At 33.4% G+C, this 16307-nt stretch overlaps 2 protein-coding genes across 3 annotated transcripts; both read left to right on the plus strand.

Annotated features, from left to right (window-relative positions):
- The first annotated feature begins 467 nt into the window (after positions 1 to 467).
- Positions 468 to 1637, plus strand: LOC115951540 (putative F-box protein At1g47730). Its single transcript, XM_031068722.1, has one exon. It carries the CDS (start codon positions 468 to 470, stop codon positions 1635 to 1637), a length of 1170 nt encoding a protein of 389 aa, XP_030924582.1.
- A 6393-nt stretch (positions 1638 to 8030) lies between these two features.
- LOC115954218 (F-box/kelch-repeat protein At3g23880-like) lies at positions 8031 to 11518 on the plus strand. 2 transcript variants are annotated; one of them, XM_031072128.1, is made up of 2 exons: positions 8031 to 9427; positions 11249 to 11518. In XM_031072128.1, the coding sequence occupies exon 1, from the start codon at positions 8255 to 8257 to the stop codon at positions 9422 to 9424; it is 1170 nt and encodes a 389-aa protein (XP_030927988.1). In that variant the 5' UTR covers positions 8031 to 8254; the 3' UTR covers positions 9425 to 9427; positions 11249 to 11518. The 2 variants fall into 2 exon arrangements, with proteins under 2 accessions (XP_030927988.1, XP_030927990.1); XM_031072130.1 differs by having other exon boundaries at positions 11273 to 11518.
- The last annotated feature ends 4789 nt before the right edge of the window (positions 11519 to 16307 follow it).

Raw genomic sequence — 16307 nt, forward strand, 5'->3', positions numbered from 1 at the left:
TTTACGTATGATTTTTGATTGGGCAAAATACTAGTTTACATATAATTTTAGGGTAAATTACTAATTACAACCTTAAAGTTTAGGGATATTTAGATTTTACACACTAAAATTTCAGAATTTAGATTTTATCTTCTAAAATTTGGTGTGTTTCGATTTCACACCTTAACGTTATTGAATTTGAATTTTACTGCTTAAAGTTTTGGAATATTTAAATTTTGCATCATAAAATATCAGAATTTATGGAGTAAAATTCAAAAACCCCTAAAATTTAAGAGGTAAATTTCAAATTTTAAAAGGTCATGGTGTAAAATTCAAACACTCTCAAACTTCAAGAATAAAATCTAAATTATAGGGTTCACTCAAACTTTAGGGTTTGAATTAAATAAATAACCCCTCGGAACAGTCTAACCCTTCACGGCTTAACCTTCGGATTCGAATTTCAGAATCAGATAGAAACCCCGTCGATGATGGCTACAACACCAACGCGGTTCGATGATCTCCCTCTCGAAATCGCTTTCGAGATTCTGAGTCGGCTGCCTGTGAAAACTTTATTGCAATTCAGATGCGTTTCCAAATGCTATAACTCCATCATCACCAGCCCCGATTTCATTACCAAACACTTCAAACACAACCTAGAAGTCAAATCATTATTATCGGAAGACAACAACAACGATCATCTACTATGTAAGCCACCCCCAGATCCCAGGGACCAAGACTTTGTGCGTACAGTCTTTTGCAATATCAACAGCGACCACACATTGACTGAGGTTTACAGGTTGACAATCCCAGTTTTTAAGCCCACCATTGTTGGCATCAGCAAAGGGTTATTCTGCCTCGCTTTTCAGAAACCTATTATGCCATCATATTATTCTAATAATGAAGAAATTGATGGTAGTTCAGTTTCCCACGTATTTCTGTGGAACCCAAACATTAGAAAGCTTAAGATACTTCCATCAACTGATGAAAGTTTTGAGGTTTACGGTTGTGGATTTGGGTATCATCATATTCAAAACAATGACTTTGACTTCAAGGTTTTGAAATATGGGCTTGTTTTTTTTGAAAGCCAGGTTTACTTCCAGGTTTACACGTTGAGTACCGATTCATGGAAACAGTTGGAGTCATTTAATGGGTCTAGAGGACCTGTTACTTGCATTGAAAAATCACCTTGTTTGTTTTTTAATGGAGCTTTGCATTTTATAGCATATTCTCGTCAGCACAAATTAATTTTGTCCTTTGATCTCCATGAGGAGAAATTCAGGGAGATAATGCTGCCACAGAATTACTCAAATGGATTGTGTTTTAAGTTTGAACAACTTGCGGTATTGGAGGGATCGCTGGCTTTGATTGCTTTCCACAGTCCTGAACAGAAGTGCCACATATGGGTGATGAGGGTTTATGGTGACGTTGACTCTTGGACTCCAAACATTGTAGAGTTGGAAGAAGTCGAAAACTTCTTCGGCTGCACGGGCCGTGGTGAACTTATGATTAAGAAATCCTCTTCTCCTCATAAACTCATTTTATTTGACCCTAAGAGTCTAGATGAGAAAAATATTGGAATCGGAGATCTTACACCAGAGACTTACACAGCTAATCTCATGGAGAGCTTAGTTTTACTCAATGAGCCAAAGCTTTATTGACAGGTCAGTTGTTCTATTTAGTGAAGCTGTTGGGAAGCTTTTGTATCTATGTTATTGCTGTTTTTTCATTCCTTTTGTTGTAGACATGGACATAATGCTTTTATTTAGAAGGACAAAATCACTTTATAGGTTATGTGTTGTGACTATTATCTATCAACCAACTTGCAGTACTCGTTCTAGTAATGGCCATTTCATAGTGAAAAACATGTCTAGCCATCATACAGTTATACCGTTGATCATAATATTACTTAATTACTGGGTTTGGAATCAAGTTAACAATTGAAATTTAATCCCTAGAAAAAAAAGTTTTCTGTGACCCATACGTGTTATTCTTAAGAGAGAGTTATCAGTACTTAGGCTGCATTTGTTTAGACGTAAAACATCTTCCGGAAAATGTTTTCCCTATTTTCAGGTGTTCTGCCCAACTGAAATGCTACTTCTTTCTTTTATCAACTTATTACCTGTTACGTATTGCTTCTAGAATCAGGAATAACAGGACAAATTTGGGGTCTAGGAATTACGATTATGGCAATGCAATGGACCATAAATTAAAAATAAACAACTACTCATCAAAAAGGAGTATGGTAGCGGGGACAAACACAAACCAGAATAGATGTAAGCCAATCTAGTGATTTGTATGTAATTTTCAATCTCATTCGAACCAAAGCAGAGGAAATAGAAAGGAATGAACCCTGATAACAAATTGTCCATTCAACACAATTTTTAAAGACGTTTGCTAAGTAGCTCATTCTATTAGGGGTCCACCATGACAAGTACCTGAATCTTACTGGGTAACAGAACATAGTCATAAATGACAGAGGGGAAGCTGAATAAATGCAAACCCGTCTAAGTACAATGATTAGCAAATAAAGCAGAGCCTTTTCAAGTAACATCAGTACAATCAAATTAAAAAAACCAAAAGAGAGCCATAGCTAATCTGCATCAGTCTACCAGATCACCTCTCTCTCTTACGGCCTAACCCTCTCCCTCCCACTGTCCATCTCTTCAAACACCATATTCTCCCCGATCTGAATTCCTAACAGCATAATCTTTCTTTTTATGATGGCTTCCCCTTTTTTTTATTCTCTATGCTTACTGATATGAAAGATTATTTAAATAAAGAGATTTGTTAACTACCCATATATGATTTGCTGGTTCGTTCTTCTGTATGAAAGTTGTATGTGATTTGGGTCCTCTCATATGTAGCTTCTCTGCCCAATTAGGAAAATTGGTGCAAGGTGATATTTGTTAGCTACCCATATATGATTTGCTTGTTGGTTCTTAAGGTTGAATGTAATGTGTGTTCTGGGTTCTCTGTAGTATCATACTATCATGCGGTGTAGGGAATGTATGCAAATGGGGTTGATGAGTTGTGGAGTACAATGATAATGCATGAAGCTCTTCTTTGTTAAGGTTAATTTTCTAACATTGACTCTACCAGGATTTTTTTTGGTCTACCTTATGACTTCAATTTTTGGGGTAGGGGAAATGGAAATAATGTTCCTGTGAAATGATCATAAATGAAATTCTTTGGAAGTTGCTCTTTTGTTTTGGTTCGAGTTGTGGAATTTTGTTTTTCTTTTTTGAATAAGTAGAGTTTTGTTACTTGCTCAAAGATTAAACATTGACTAATTCTAATGTAAAGTTGGAAGCTTTTCTATGTGTACTGCTGTACTGGATTTTTTTTTAAAGCATGGAAAATCCCTGCTTGATCTTTACTAGGTGAATCCCTGTTTCATTAATAATTTTGACTTCTTTATGTGTCAATTAAATGACAGGTTTTAATGGGTTCTTGTATTCTGTTGCTTCTTGGCACTATTGGTTCATGAAGCATTGACGAGAGAGAGAAGTCGATGGGGTGTTGTTGCTTGTTGCTTTTCTGTTTTACATGTGGTTTCTTTGTTCTTGGTACTTTATCCGTTGCAGCCCTCGCAAACTCAATTGCTCCAGCAACTTAGAAAGCACTTGTAGTACCCAAAGCTGTTTGGGATTCATAATAATATTACTAATTAGGTTGTCTTTTGGAATTGGAATAATCTTAGTCCTTGGAAATGATTGTGTGTTATAATTTAGATGGAAGTATCATGGATGTAGAACAATGTTAGTGATTTGGAATGGTTATGTATTAACCTGGATCGTAGTAGTAGGGATATGGAACAATTTTAGAGTTTTGGAATGGTTATGCAATTTATGCTTGGATCAATATAGAACTTATTAATTAATTGTTACTAGTTGCAGTCTCACACAATACGTGAAAATATTTAATTAATTTGTAATGTGACATAATATATATATATATTATTCTCTTAAAATTATTGAAGATAAATATAATTTGTTTTCTTTAAAAATTGAACTATTTCCAATAATATTTTTCATCTTTCTATCTCTACATATATATCATTTTATTATTATTATTATTATTTTTTTTTTTTTTGTGGAGAAATTTGGATGTATTTGATTGATATTTTTTTTTAAGTGATCTATATTCTAACAACAAACCAAGGTAACTAAAGTATTTAAGCCTAATTATATTAGGCATGTTGCTATTACAATATGTTTCCTTGAATCTTTGTTTCAGCATTTATTCAATTTTATTCTATTGATTGATTATTATATAGACTTCCTCTTTGTAAATAAGGTTTCAATTGTGGGGAACCTGCTAACTTCTGAACCCCAGAATGGCTTATAGTAGCCAAGGAATCCGCAATGCACAAAGCTACTACAAATTGTCTTTAACAAGTTTTCAAGCTCTGTCATTAGCAGATGCTATACCTGTTTGACGATATCTTTTGTCTCTAGGTTAAACAGGTATAGCATCTGCTAATGAGAGAGCTTGAAAACTTATTAAAGAGAGAGCTTGAAAACTTATTAAAGATAATTTGTAGTAGCTTTGTGCATTGCGGATTCCTTGGCTACTATAAGCCATTCTGGGGTTTATAGTTCCTTCATTTATTCTGTTGATCCTATGTTGGTGAGCAAACTAGTGTCGTGTGTGTGTGTGTTTGGCATTTGATTATAAACTATTTTATTACTTAGTTTATGTCTTAGTTTTATTTCAAATAATTTAAGCTTCAGTTTTTTGGAAATAATTTAACTCTTAGCTTTTTGTCTTACACTCTACAAAGAAGCTACTAGAAATAAGCAATTTCTAAATAATGAAAATCCTATCCATGTTGCTTCATAGGATTTCGGCTCTGAAGATTTATACAATATAATTCCATGAATTTTTATTGATTGTAGTGAAATCATATTCTTGCCTAATTCCTTTACAAAATTAGATTCTCTTACCCAAATATTTGATGTTCAAGTGGCCAGACCCAGGCAAGTTTCCGGCCATTCATCTTGGTGAAACACAACTTCTGAAACATGTTTACAGATGTTAATTTGATTTTTTTTCCAGGATAATATGTAAATATATGTATTTGCCAAAAACGTTTATGAATGTGCTTATGATTTTGTAGGAGTTGCATTGTGAAATTATCGAGGGGTTTTTTTTGTTATTATTTTGCAAGTTATATTTCAAAATATGCTTCAATACTGAGAATATGGGTTGGAAGCTTTATGATGAGTGAGACTACTCCCAATGAAAAAAGTTGGGCCTTAATGCACATCTTGTGAAAACTGAAAATCGAGCATGATTGTCTTACTTTCATTTTTCATATAATAAATTCTTTAAAGGGAATATGTAAATTGATTTTTGGAAAGGGGAATTGCTGAAAAAGGTAATAACGTAAAATACATTTTGTTGTTTATTTTAGGTCCTTGGTTAACCATTGATTTTCATTTTGTAGCCTTAAAAGAGAATGCTCTTCCTTATAATCTTTAGTGCATTAAAGTCTGTGGGGGGAGGGAGTTAAAACACGAGTTTCTCTATGGATGATAGTGTCATTATGCTAAACGTATCAGTTTTCCTGCTTCAAGCTTATGATCACATGTGAATCTTTGCTCTATTTGTTGTCTCTCTCTTTTCTTTTCCTTTTTTTAAGAAAGTGGAATTAGCATAAACCAAATAAACAAAAGTCTGTTACAAGGTATTCCCTCTATTTGTTGTCAACTGTGGAGTAAATCATTTTTGTCTTTTTTATCTAGTAAAACAAGAATACTTGTCAATGTGTGGGACAGGGAGCTACACACAGCCAAAAAAAAATAGTTAGGTGTTGAAAGAGACACCCTCATTCTCAAAAAACAAAAAAACAAAAAAACAAAAAAAAAAAAAGGTGGAAAAGCTTGTCTATTAGCATAATTTTTACCGGTAATTATTATTGTTATTTTAGAATACCTATAATTTAAGCAACTTATTGGCTGTATTGTAATAGTAGTTGTAAACTATTTTTCTAGAGATTGTTAGGGTCCATTTGATTTGAGGGGTGAAAAAGTGTGAGGACAAAAAAGGGGAAGGAATAGAAAAATAGAAGGATATAAGAGTTTTAGTTGGAGGTGAAAAAGTAGTCGGATGGAAAAAATCTGTTTCTATAAATTTACTCATATGTTATTGTTATAAAATGATGCACAATTGCAACAACAAAAAATAAAAAGGCAACCACCAACATTTATCTATATATATCTAAAAGCTTTAATGTTTCTACTCTCTTATTGTGCCACATCATCCATCTATTTTCAACTCTTACTCTTTCATTTTTAACTCTTCTTCTCTTTATTAATTTCTCACTTTCTCCAACATTTCCTCATATCTTTTACCTTATAATTTTCCCATTCCTCTCTAGCCTACTGTTATTCTTTCTCTTCCCATTCATCTTCCTTTTATTTTGATTCTTCTTATCCCATCTTCTTTACTATAAATAAACTATTATCTCCCATTTAATCCATATTTCCCACACCAGAATATGATAACTCTCTCTCTCTCATAGAATTTTTTTTTTTTTTTTTTTGGGTTTCCTTTTGGTGGGTTTATAATTCTTTCTTGCGTCTTCACGGTAGGGTAATGAATTTTTGTTTTGAACTCCTCTCCCATAAGAAAAAATGTGATTACTCTCTCTCTCTCTCTCTCTCTCTCTCTCTCTCTCTCTCTATATATATATATATATATATATAATTCTTTCTTGCAACTCTTGATACATTTTAGTGTTTTGTTTTTTGAGTTTGCAGCACAAGTGAGAGTTTGAGTTTATATCAAAACACAATCTACATGACTATCATGAATTTAAATGTGCTTATCAATTATTTGAATAATATCAATTGTAATTATGTTATAGTGTTTTATTATTATCATAATCATGATAATCTCTTTGAGAGAATGAAAATTTTAAATAATAAGTTTGAAACTTAAAAATTTTAGTTGTACCAAAAGTAATTAAGAAAAATATAATTCATAATAACAATATTTTGAAGAATATGGACCACCTCAATCAAAAGGATAATATCAAACAAAAACACCAAAAATGATAAATCTATACATTTGTAAAAATAGAGAGATAAAAATTATTTTTAGAAATTTTTAATATTTTGGAAGAACAAATTATATATAATTAAATTTAGAGAGTAAATTATATATTTTACCACCTCTCAAAATAATCATATATTTACACGCATCGCGTGGGTCTGTAACTAGTTAAAAACTAAAAATCATGCCCAAAAAAATTTCATGTCCAGTTAAACCCAAAAAATAAATAAATAGCACCACAACTCATGCCAAGGAAAGAAAAAGAAAAAGAAAAAAAATAAAATATAAATAAATAAATAAATAAGCAACACAACTCACGCCAGGGGGGAAAAAACAATGAAAAAGCAACCAAAAAAAAAAAAAAAGCACCACAAATCACGCCAGGAAAGGAAAGAATAAAAAATAAAATCAAAGAAAAAGAAAAGGCAACCAAAAAAAAATAAAGAAAGCACCACAACTCATGCCCGGAATGAAATAAAAAATAAAATAAAAAAGCAAGCAAGCACGAGGTAGTTCATTGTAATTATCCTCTTCCTTCTATTTTCTTTCCAAATTTGGAGAAATAAAATTTTAGTAAAGTAAGGAAAAAAGTACCTGCCCCCACCAATTTTCCATTATTTCCTTCTCTCTAGCTAAACGCACGAAAAATCATTTTTCTCCCTACTTTTCTCTTTCTATCCTTCTGGTTTCGCCCCAACCCAACGGACCCTTAACTAGAATTTGTTGTGAAATAAATGTACCAAGCACTTACAAAATAATGATTTATTCTACTCAAAAAAAAGTTTTTTTTTGATTTATTAGTTTCTTATTTTCCAGAAATAGTTTGCATATTATGTGATATAATCCTGGTGGCATGGTCCAGGCCTTTGCACTTGGTAGATCTTGAGCTTTTCAACATTTTTTTATGAAATTATAAAGGTTTCGAACGCTTTTGTAGTTCATCCAAAGAATGCTTTTGTAGTACATCCAAAGCACTGTAAACTACCCAAATGGAAGAATTACTTTTTACCAAAGTATGTATGTAAACGTTGATTTTGCCTAGGAGAATTCTCCTTGCTTAACATAAGCCTAAACCCTTCATAGAACATATTCCGATCCCCAAGTATATATATGTAAAAGTTGACTTTGCAGAAGCCTAAACCTTCACCTTCGGATACTTATTTCCAAATCTGGTATTCAGATAGATACATACCAAATGGAAATATAAGTATAATCAATGATGATGGCTACAACACCAACGCAGTTCGATGATCTCCCTCACGAAATCGCATTCAACATCCTAATTCGGCTGCCAGTGAAAACACTGCTGCAATTCAGGTGCGTTTCCACATACTATAACTCCATCATCACCAGCTCCAATTTCATTACCAAACACTTCAAACTCAACCTAGTCAAATCATTATTATCCAACAAAAACAACAACAACAATGATTATCTACTATGTAAAGCACGGTCACATAGGGAACAAGACACGTTGTGTACAGTCGTTTGCAATATCAGCGACCACACGTTGACTGAGGTTTCCAGGTGGAAAGTACCAGTTTCTAATGCCACCATTGTTGGCATCTGCAAGGGCTTATTCTGCCTCGTTTTTCAGCAATTTACTGTACATACATTTAATGCTGATAGTCGACCAATTGATGGTACTTGGGTTTTTGACATATATTTGTGGAATCCAAACATTGGAAAGTTTAAGCTAATTCCATCTACTGATGACAGTTTTGAGCCTTTCGGTTATGGATTTGGGTATTATCATATTCAAAACAATGACTTTGACTTCAAGGTTTTGAGATATGGGCGTTTCTTCAGACAAAACCGGCTTGACTTCCAGGTTTACACGTTGAGTACCAATTCGTGGAAACAGTTGAGTTCATTTAATGGATCTAGAGGACCTATCACTAGGATTGATCTACCACCTTATTTGTTTTTTAATGGAGCTTTGCACTTTATAGCATATTCTTGTGGCCACAAATTCATTCTGTGCTTTGATCTCCATAATGATAACTTCCGGGAGATACTACTGCCACAGGATTACTCAAATGGATTATTTTTTAAGCTTGAACAACTTGCGGTATTGGAGGGATCATTGGCAGTGATTGCTTTCCACAGTCATGTATTGATTGAGAAGTGCCACATATGGGTGATGGGGGTTTATGGTAATGTTGACTCTTGGACTCCAAACATTGTAGATTTGAAGGATGTTAAGAACTTCTTTGGCTGCACGAGCAGTGGTGAACTTGTTATTAGGAAATCTTCTCCTCATAAACTCATTTTATTTGACCCTAAGAGTCCAGATGAGAAAAATATTGGAATTGGAGATCTTGCACCAGAGATTTACACAGCTAATCTCATGGAGAGCTTAGTTTTTCTCAACGAGCATAATTGACAGGTCAGTTTTTCTATTTAGTAAAGCTGTTGGGAAGTTTTTGTATCTATGTTATTGCTGTTTTTCTTTCCTTTTGTTGTAGACATGATCATATTGCTTATATGTAGAAGGACAAAATCACTTTGGAGGTTATGCATTGTGACTATTTATCTATCAACCAACTTTTCGTGCTCAGTCTAGTAATGTCCATTTAATAATGAAAAACAGGTCTACCCATTATACTATTACTTCATTGATCATAACATAATGATTACTGGGTTTGGAATCAAGTTAACAATTGAAATTTGATCCCTACGAAACAAAAGAAAGTTTTCAGTGACCCATACCTATTATTCTTAACAGAGAGTTATCGGTACTTAGGCTGCATTTGTTTCAAGGTAAAACATCTTCTGCAAAAAATTTTCCCTATATTCAGGTGTTCCGCCCAACTGAAATGTTACTTCTTGCTTTTATCAACTAATTACCTAATATACAGTGTAATTTATTGCTTCTAGAATCAGGAAAAACAGGACAAATTAGGGGTCTAGGAATTAGGATTATGGCAATGCAGTGAACCATAAATTAAAAATAAACAATTACTGATCAAAAAGGAGTATGGTAGCAGGGCCAAACACAAACCAGAATAGACGTAAGCCAATATAGTGACTTGTATGTAATTTTCAACCTCATTCCGACCAAAGCAGAGACAATAGAAAAGAATGAACTGTGATAACAAATCGTCCATTCAACACAACTATTTTTAAAGATGTTCGCTAAGTAGCTCATTCTATTAGGAGTCCACCATGACATTTCAACACTATGTACCTGAATCTTGCTGGGTAATAAAACATAGCCATAAATGACAGAGGGGTAGCCTATTGAATAAAATCCCATCTAAGTACCTTGATTAGCAAATAAAGCAGAGCCTTTTCAAGTAACATCAATACAATCCTCCCCTCCCATTGTCCTGAGAACCCCTGATATCGATTTATGATAGAATGTCAGTATACTAAATCACCTCTCTCTCTCTCCCATTGTCCTGACCTTCTAACACCATATTCCTGCCAATCTGACCCCCTAACAGTATGCTCTCTCTTTTTGTGATAGCTTCCTTTTTTTTTTTATTCCCTATGCTTGCTAATCTGGAAGATGATTTGAATAAAGAGATTTGTTAGCTACCCCATATATGATTTGCTGGTTCGTTCTTCTGTCTGAAAGTTGTATGGGATTTGGGTCCTCTCATATGAAGCTTCTCTGCCTAGTTAGGAAAAATTATGCAAGGTGATATTTGTTAGCTACCCATATATGATTTGCTTGTTGGTACTTAAGGCTGAATGTTATGTTTGTTCTGGGTTCTCTAAAGTATCATTTGGTGTAGGGATTGTATGCGAATGGGGTTGATGAGTTGTGGAGTACAATGATATGCATGAAGCTCTTCTTTGCTTTTTTGATTGCTTTTATTGCTAAGGTTCATTTTCTAAAATTGACTCTACCAGGATTTTTTTTTTTTTGGTCTCCCATATGACTTCAATTTTTGGGGGTAAGGGAAATGGAAATAATGTCCCTGTGAAATGATCATAAATGAAATTGTTTGGAAGTTGCTCTTTTGTTTTGGTTTGAGCTGTGGAATTTTTTTATTTTATCTTTTTTGAATAAGTATAGTTTTGTTACTTGCTCAAAGATTAAACATTGACTAATTATAACATAAAGTTGGAAGCTTTTCTGTGTGTACTGATGTACTGGATTTTCTTTAAAAGCATGGAAAATCTCTGCTTGATCTTTACAGGGTTAATCCCTGTTTCAATAATAATTTTTTGCCTTCTTTATGTGTCAATTAAATGACAGGTTATAATGGGTTCTTGTATTCAGTTGCTTCTTGGCATTAAGCATTGACAAGAGAGAGAAATCGATGGGATGTTGTTGCTTTTCTGTTTTACATGGGGTTTCTTTGTTCTTGGTACTTTATTTGTTGCAGTCGTCTCAAACCCAATTGAGTACCCAAAGCTGTTTGGGAATTGTAATAATAATATTACTGATGGTATTTGGTTTTCTTTCCCCCAAATATCGAATTACATATACAAAACAAAAGGACTGATTGCTAGAGAAAATTTTGAGATTGAAGCAATAAATATGCATTTTATGTAATGATTATCACTGATTTTTATATGTAATCACCATTATAAAATTTGATTCAATTGTTACCTATTATAAAATCAAGTGAATGAAAGATGTGGCCTATGGCTTTTGGTGTTTTGGATGTAAGTGTAATGACCAAACCGTGTTAATCTCTTATATAATTATGTTCTATCTATTTCAAATTATGACATTATGATGATAAATATTGGGACATGAATATAATATTAATTTTTATTGTGAATATTTTTGTGCACCAAATCTCTTATAATTACACTTGGAAGGATTTTTGTTTTATTTTTATTTTTTTTTAATATATGTTTAGATAAGTTTTAGGCACAACTTACTTGAATTTAGATTACTTTTAGTTGAAAAGACTTAATTGAAAATGTGAATTGAAACAATTTAAAAAGTTAATGGGTTCTAATTATAATTTTTTAAAATATAAGGTTAATATATCCCCAAAGAGATGCTTGGGTAATGGGCACATTTGATTTTAAGCTTGAGGTAAACTAAAGGTTATAAGTTCAATCCACCACACTATCGATGCATGGAATTTGCAAAGTGTTTTATTAAGAGAAATGGAGTGTCTATATTAGTATGCAGACACAAAATGAAGTTTATATTGAAACCATCCCAAATTGTAATGGAATTACATTATTGATCAAATTTTTTTAATAAAAACTATTTACAAAGAGTAAAATAAGTGTGGGAAATTGGCACGGATAGAAAATACTCACATAACACAATCATGACTTTTATTTTATGACTTAACTGCATAGTATATGATTTTGATTGATCACTTCACTCTTTTCATTTTATCAAAATAGTTATCAGATTTTGACGTGTATAAACTATAAAATGGTACCTTAGAAGGTCTTACTAACTATAAAAGAATAAAGGAGTCATTAAATTGCACAAGCTGAAATAAAAATCGATTAAAAAATAATTATGATTTGCAAATCGCATCTAACAAAAACTCAATATCCAATGAAGTTTGTTGAGAAGCCTGAAAGAGAACAAACGACGCTAAGAAGTCAACACTTTATAGGCAAGGCTTGCCGCATACATAATCCATAGACAAATATTACGCTATTAGCTACTGTAATGGACTCAATTGTAAGAATATAGTATGGAAACTTTCAATTTTAAGTTTTGTTCTTAACTATGTTCTTTACTTTCATCCAATTTTCCATCAGGTAAAAAAAATCCAATGTTCAAATCAATATATACAAATATAAAGGAAGCAATAAATTTAGTGAATACATTTTTTACAACCATTAACATTACATGTTGTGTGAGTGGTAAATACAAAAGTAATGTCAATAGTGCACTAAAGTGAAAGGTGATATTGCTTCAATCAATTTAATATATATGTAGTAAAAGACTTCATTAATATTAATTATTTAAACCATATTTAGATCAAAACCTCTCGTAATACAAACCCAAGTTGTAATAGTAAAGCAAAATAAACTCTAGCTGCATGCCAACCCTTTTTCCTAGCCAAGGCGTCAACACGCTAGTTAGCTTCTTTGAAGCAATGATTAATTTTCACCTGCAGTATTTGACTGAGGAGGTTCTTGCAATCCGTAACGAGAGATTTTCAGAGAAATGCTACTAGAAGGATGCCCGACAGCCCATTCCACATCCACATTAACATCAATCTCAACTTCTATTAGCCAACGAATATAAGTTAAGAGATATCTTAAGGCCTTATCTAAGGGCCCATAGCTCCATATCTACACTAGAAGCTGCAACAATGGCCTGTGTGTACCCTATAATCTATAGTCCTCCATGGTCTCAGATATCACCACCACTTGCCACACCCAAGTTGCCCAAGGAAGAGCCAGCCATATTGAGTTTATTTCAATTAGCCAATTTGACTGAGGAATATTCAATCTATTTCTGACCAAGTGCTTTGTCTTACGCTTGTGAGTTGTGAATGACCAACACAAAAGAAATACTCTACAGCCAAGTGTTCCACTTTACTAACTAAATCATTGTTTTTAGGGGCAAGTTTAAAGATCACTCTGTATCTATGGATCTTGAGACTTCAAATTGCTAAACAAAAGAATACATTCCAAGAGAAGAGAGACCCCTGACATAAAGCAGAGCAACAAGAGTTCCTCCTAATCAACTACAAAGATCATAGTCAAAAAAATTAATAGGGAGCACCAGGTCTATAGGGACGACAATTGAGCAAATATTAAAATTCCAAAGGCCTTCATAAGCCACCTCCTTGATCCGCAGTTTTTCCCTCTCCAGGAGATAAGAGTCCAGCAATCATGCTCCGTAATGCCCCATCACCATCAACAAGCAATTTATCAAACTAGATCCAACCATCCATTTAGTTCCCTTAACGAATACACTTTGATCCTTCTTTATGGCAGTCCATGTTCTAGAACAAGGTAGATTGGGGGTTCCTATAATTACTACTAAGAACCATGGCATATCCTTTTGAACCTTTAGTCTCCAATTTAACTTAGATAACAAGGCTAAATTTTTGGGTTTATCAGCTTGGAGGCCTAAACCGCACATCATTCTTAGGCCTTGTGATTTTTTTCCAACAGACAAGATGTAACTTGAGTTTCTCCTCAGTTGATCCCCATAGAAATTCTGACAAATTCTATCCAGGGAGTCAAGGGTTCTCATTGAAAGGAGGACACATCCAAGACTGCATTTAGATCTTAACAATTTTTCCTACAGGCTTTGGCAAACAATGCCAAATCATCCGCGGAGAATAAATAGCTTCAATCAAAATTTGCTACCTAGCACGTTTTGAAAAAGGTGGCTGAAACTTTTTGAACTGATTATTTATGTAACAATTTGTCCGCAATCCAACAATTGCTACCAATTTTAAGGAGCTAGAAGAGGATCTCTATAGGGTACACCTTATATTTCTTTTTTCTTTTTGAAACAACCATGCTTTTATGGTTTTTTTTTTTTTTTTTTGTCTTCCTAATATTCAGGCTGTAGCCAAAGAGCTTAAGCTAATCTAGTTGTCAACGACTTTGAGTCACATTCTAGCATGTGAATGGCCATATTAACACAAAGCAATAAGAAAGAATGGAAACAATCAAGATAATAAAATCATCCTATACATATTCTACCCGAGCTGACTTAAAATATATTGCAACTAAACCATCGTCTGAGTTTTCTTATTCTAATCTAAATAATATGCAGTTGTCAAACTCTGTAAAGAGAGCTCTTATGTGTAAGTACAGCATCATTATAGGCTTTATGGTACCAAGATTGAACTCATATAAATGCTAAGAGTTTACACAATATGAGCCTGCACGCCTAGTAATTAGAAGTTTTCCATTGCCAGTACAGGAAAAAAAAAACATGCAACTTGATGAAGTGGTAGTACCATTTGTTAATTCCAAGACTAAACGCAATCATTCTTCTTTTTCACCCTATGTGCAACATATCACACTCCCTGTAATTCCTTCTCAGCTTCACTGAATTTAACCAAAGCCAGCAATCCCTTGAATTCTATGGTATTGTCAAATCATTCCACAGATTCCAAGCAAATGCCAAAAGGCATTGTCTCTTGGAATCTTTCACCATTGACATCAATAGAAAAAAACAAACATGTACAATCCCTTATTAAGAAATTCCTCCAATGTAGTGATTCATAGGAAGTATTTTCCAAAAGGGTTTGGTAAATGTGTGCCCTTATGACACATATTAACAAATCCATTTTTGGAAAAGTTTTATTGGGAATTGAAAAAGTTGTCAAAACTTTTTCAATTTCCGATAAACTTTTTCCAAAATTGGTTTACTATGGTGTGCCCTTGGGGCACACATTAGTAAAGTCCTTTCCGAAATTCAAATCCTACATCATAATCCTTTGGATGATGCTATGATACTAGTGAAAGTTGCAAATGCTTTCTAAGTGGTATAAAGTGACTAACAGATTGTGAAACTTTTGTAGGAGCATAGTAGGAGCTTATCATTTAAAAGAAAATGACAAGAATGGTAAATTTGGACAACCTACAAGCCATTAGGTTTGATGCAGGAGCCAAGGGGCGCCAACCAATTACATGTTAGCAGAAGGCTGTTAGTGTTTATTTCAACGCATTTAGTAGAAACTCTTCTGGAATTCAGTGGTTGACAGAGATGCATATATGTGAGTGGGTGCAATACATGAAAATATGGTGTGTTGAAAAAATCAAAATTAAGGGTACCTACAAGTATCAACAGGTAATACAAATCTTAATTGTCAACTTGATTCCAAGACTAGTACTCATCAAGTTATGACCAATTAAATGAGATTATGTTGGCAATACATGTATATTTCATCGTGACATACCATCTTCTAGAACGTGCACAACATTTCTCACACAAATTCAGCTTACAAATAGTAGCCATAGTCCCCACTCCCCAAAGGAACCCTGTTCTGTTTAATAAGATATACTTTCTACATTCAAAGCATTACTTGCAGGCCTAGAACAAACAGAAAGAAAAGAAACACGATATAATGCCAGATTCATTAAATCACAAATACATAAATAACAGAAATTCCTTATAGCATAATGAGTTGTCAATATAAATTTCAAATAGATGACTACCTTGCTAGAATCTCCATCTTGCTAAGTTTGTATTTAAATCCCATCAAGTAAAAGTAGGCTTTCCACCCAAAAATCTGTGTACATACATTTATAAAATGGAATTTCAAGAATTTCCTGATTTAAACTCTCAGGGTGAAATGTAAGCGTCCGAAAGGGGTTAAACTTTTGAATCAGAAGTTCCCCATTGAAAGTGATAC

Source organism: Quercus lobata, chromosome 7 (genome assembly GCF_001633185.2).
Source record: "Quercus lobata isolate SW786 chromosome 7, ValleyOak3.0 Primary Assembly, whole genome shotgun sequence".
Classification (NCBI taxonomy): domain Eukaryota; kingdom Viridiplantae; phylum Streptophyta; class Magnoliopsida; order Fagales; family Fagaceae; genus Quercus; species Quercus lobata.

Bases quoted from the DNA above. Each gene is read 5' to 3' on its own strand.
- LOC115951540 (XM_031068722.1), top strand. From the start codon at position 468: ATGGCTACAACACCAACGCGGTTCGATGATCTCCCTCTCGAAATCGCT.
- LOC115954218 (XM_031072128.1), top strand. From the start codon at position 8,255: ATGATGATGGCTACAACACCAACGCAGTTCGATGATCTCCCTCACGAA.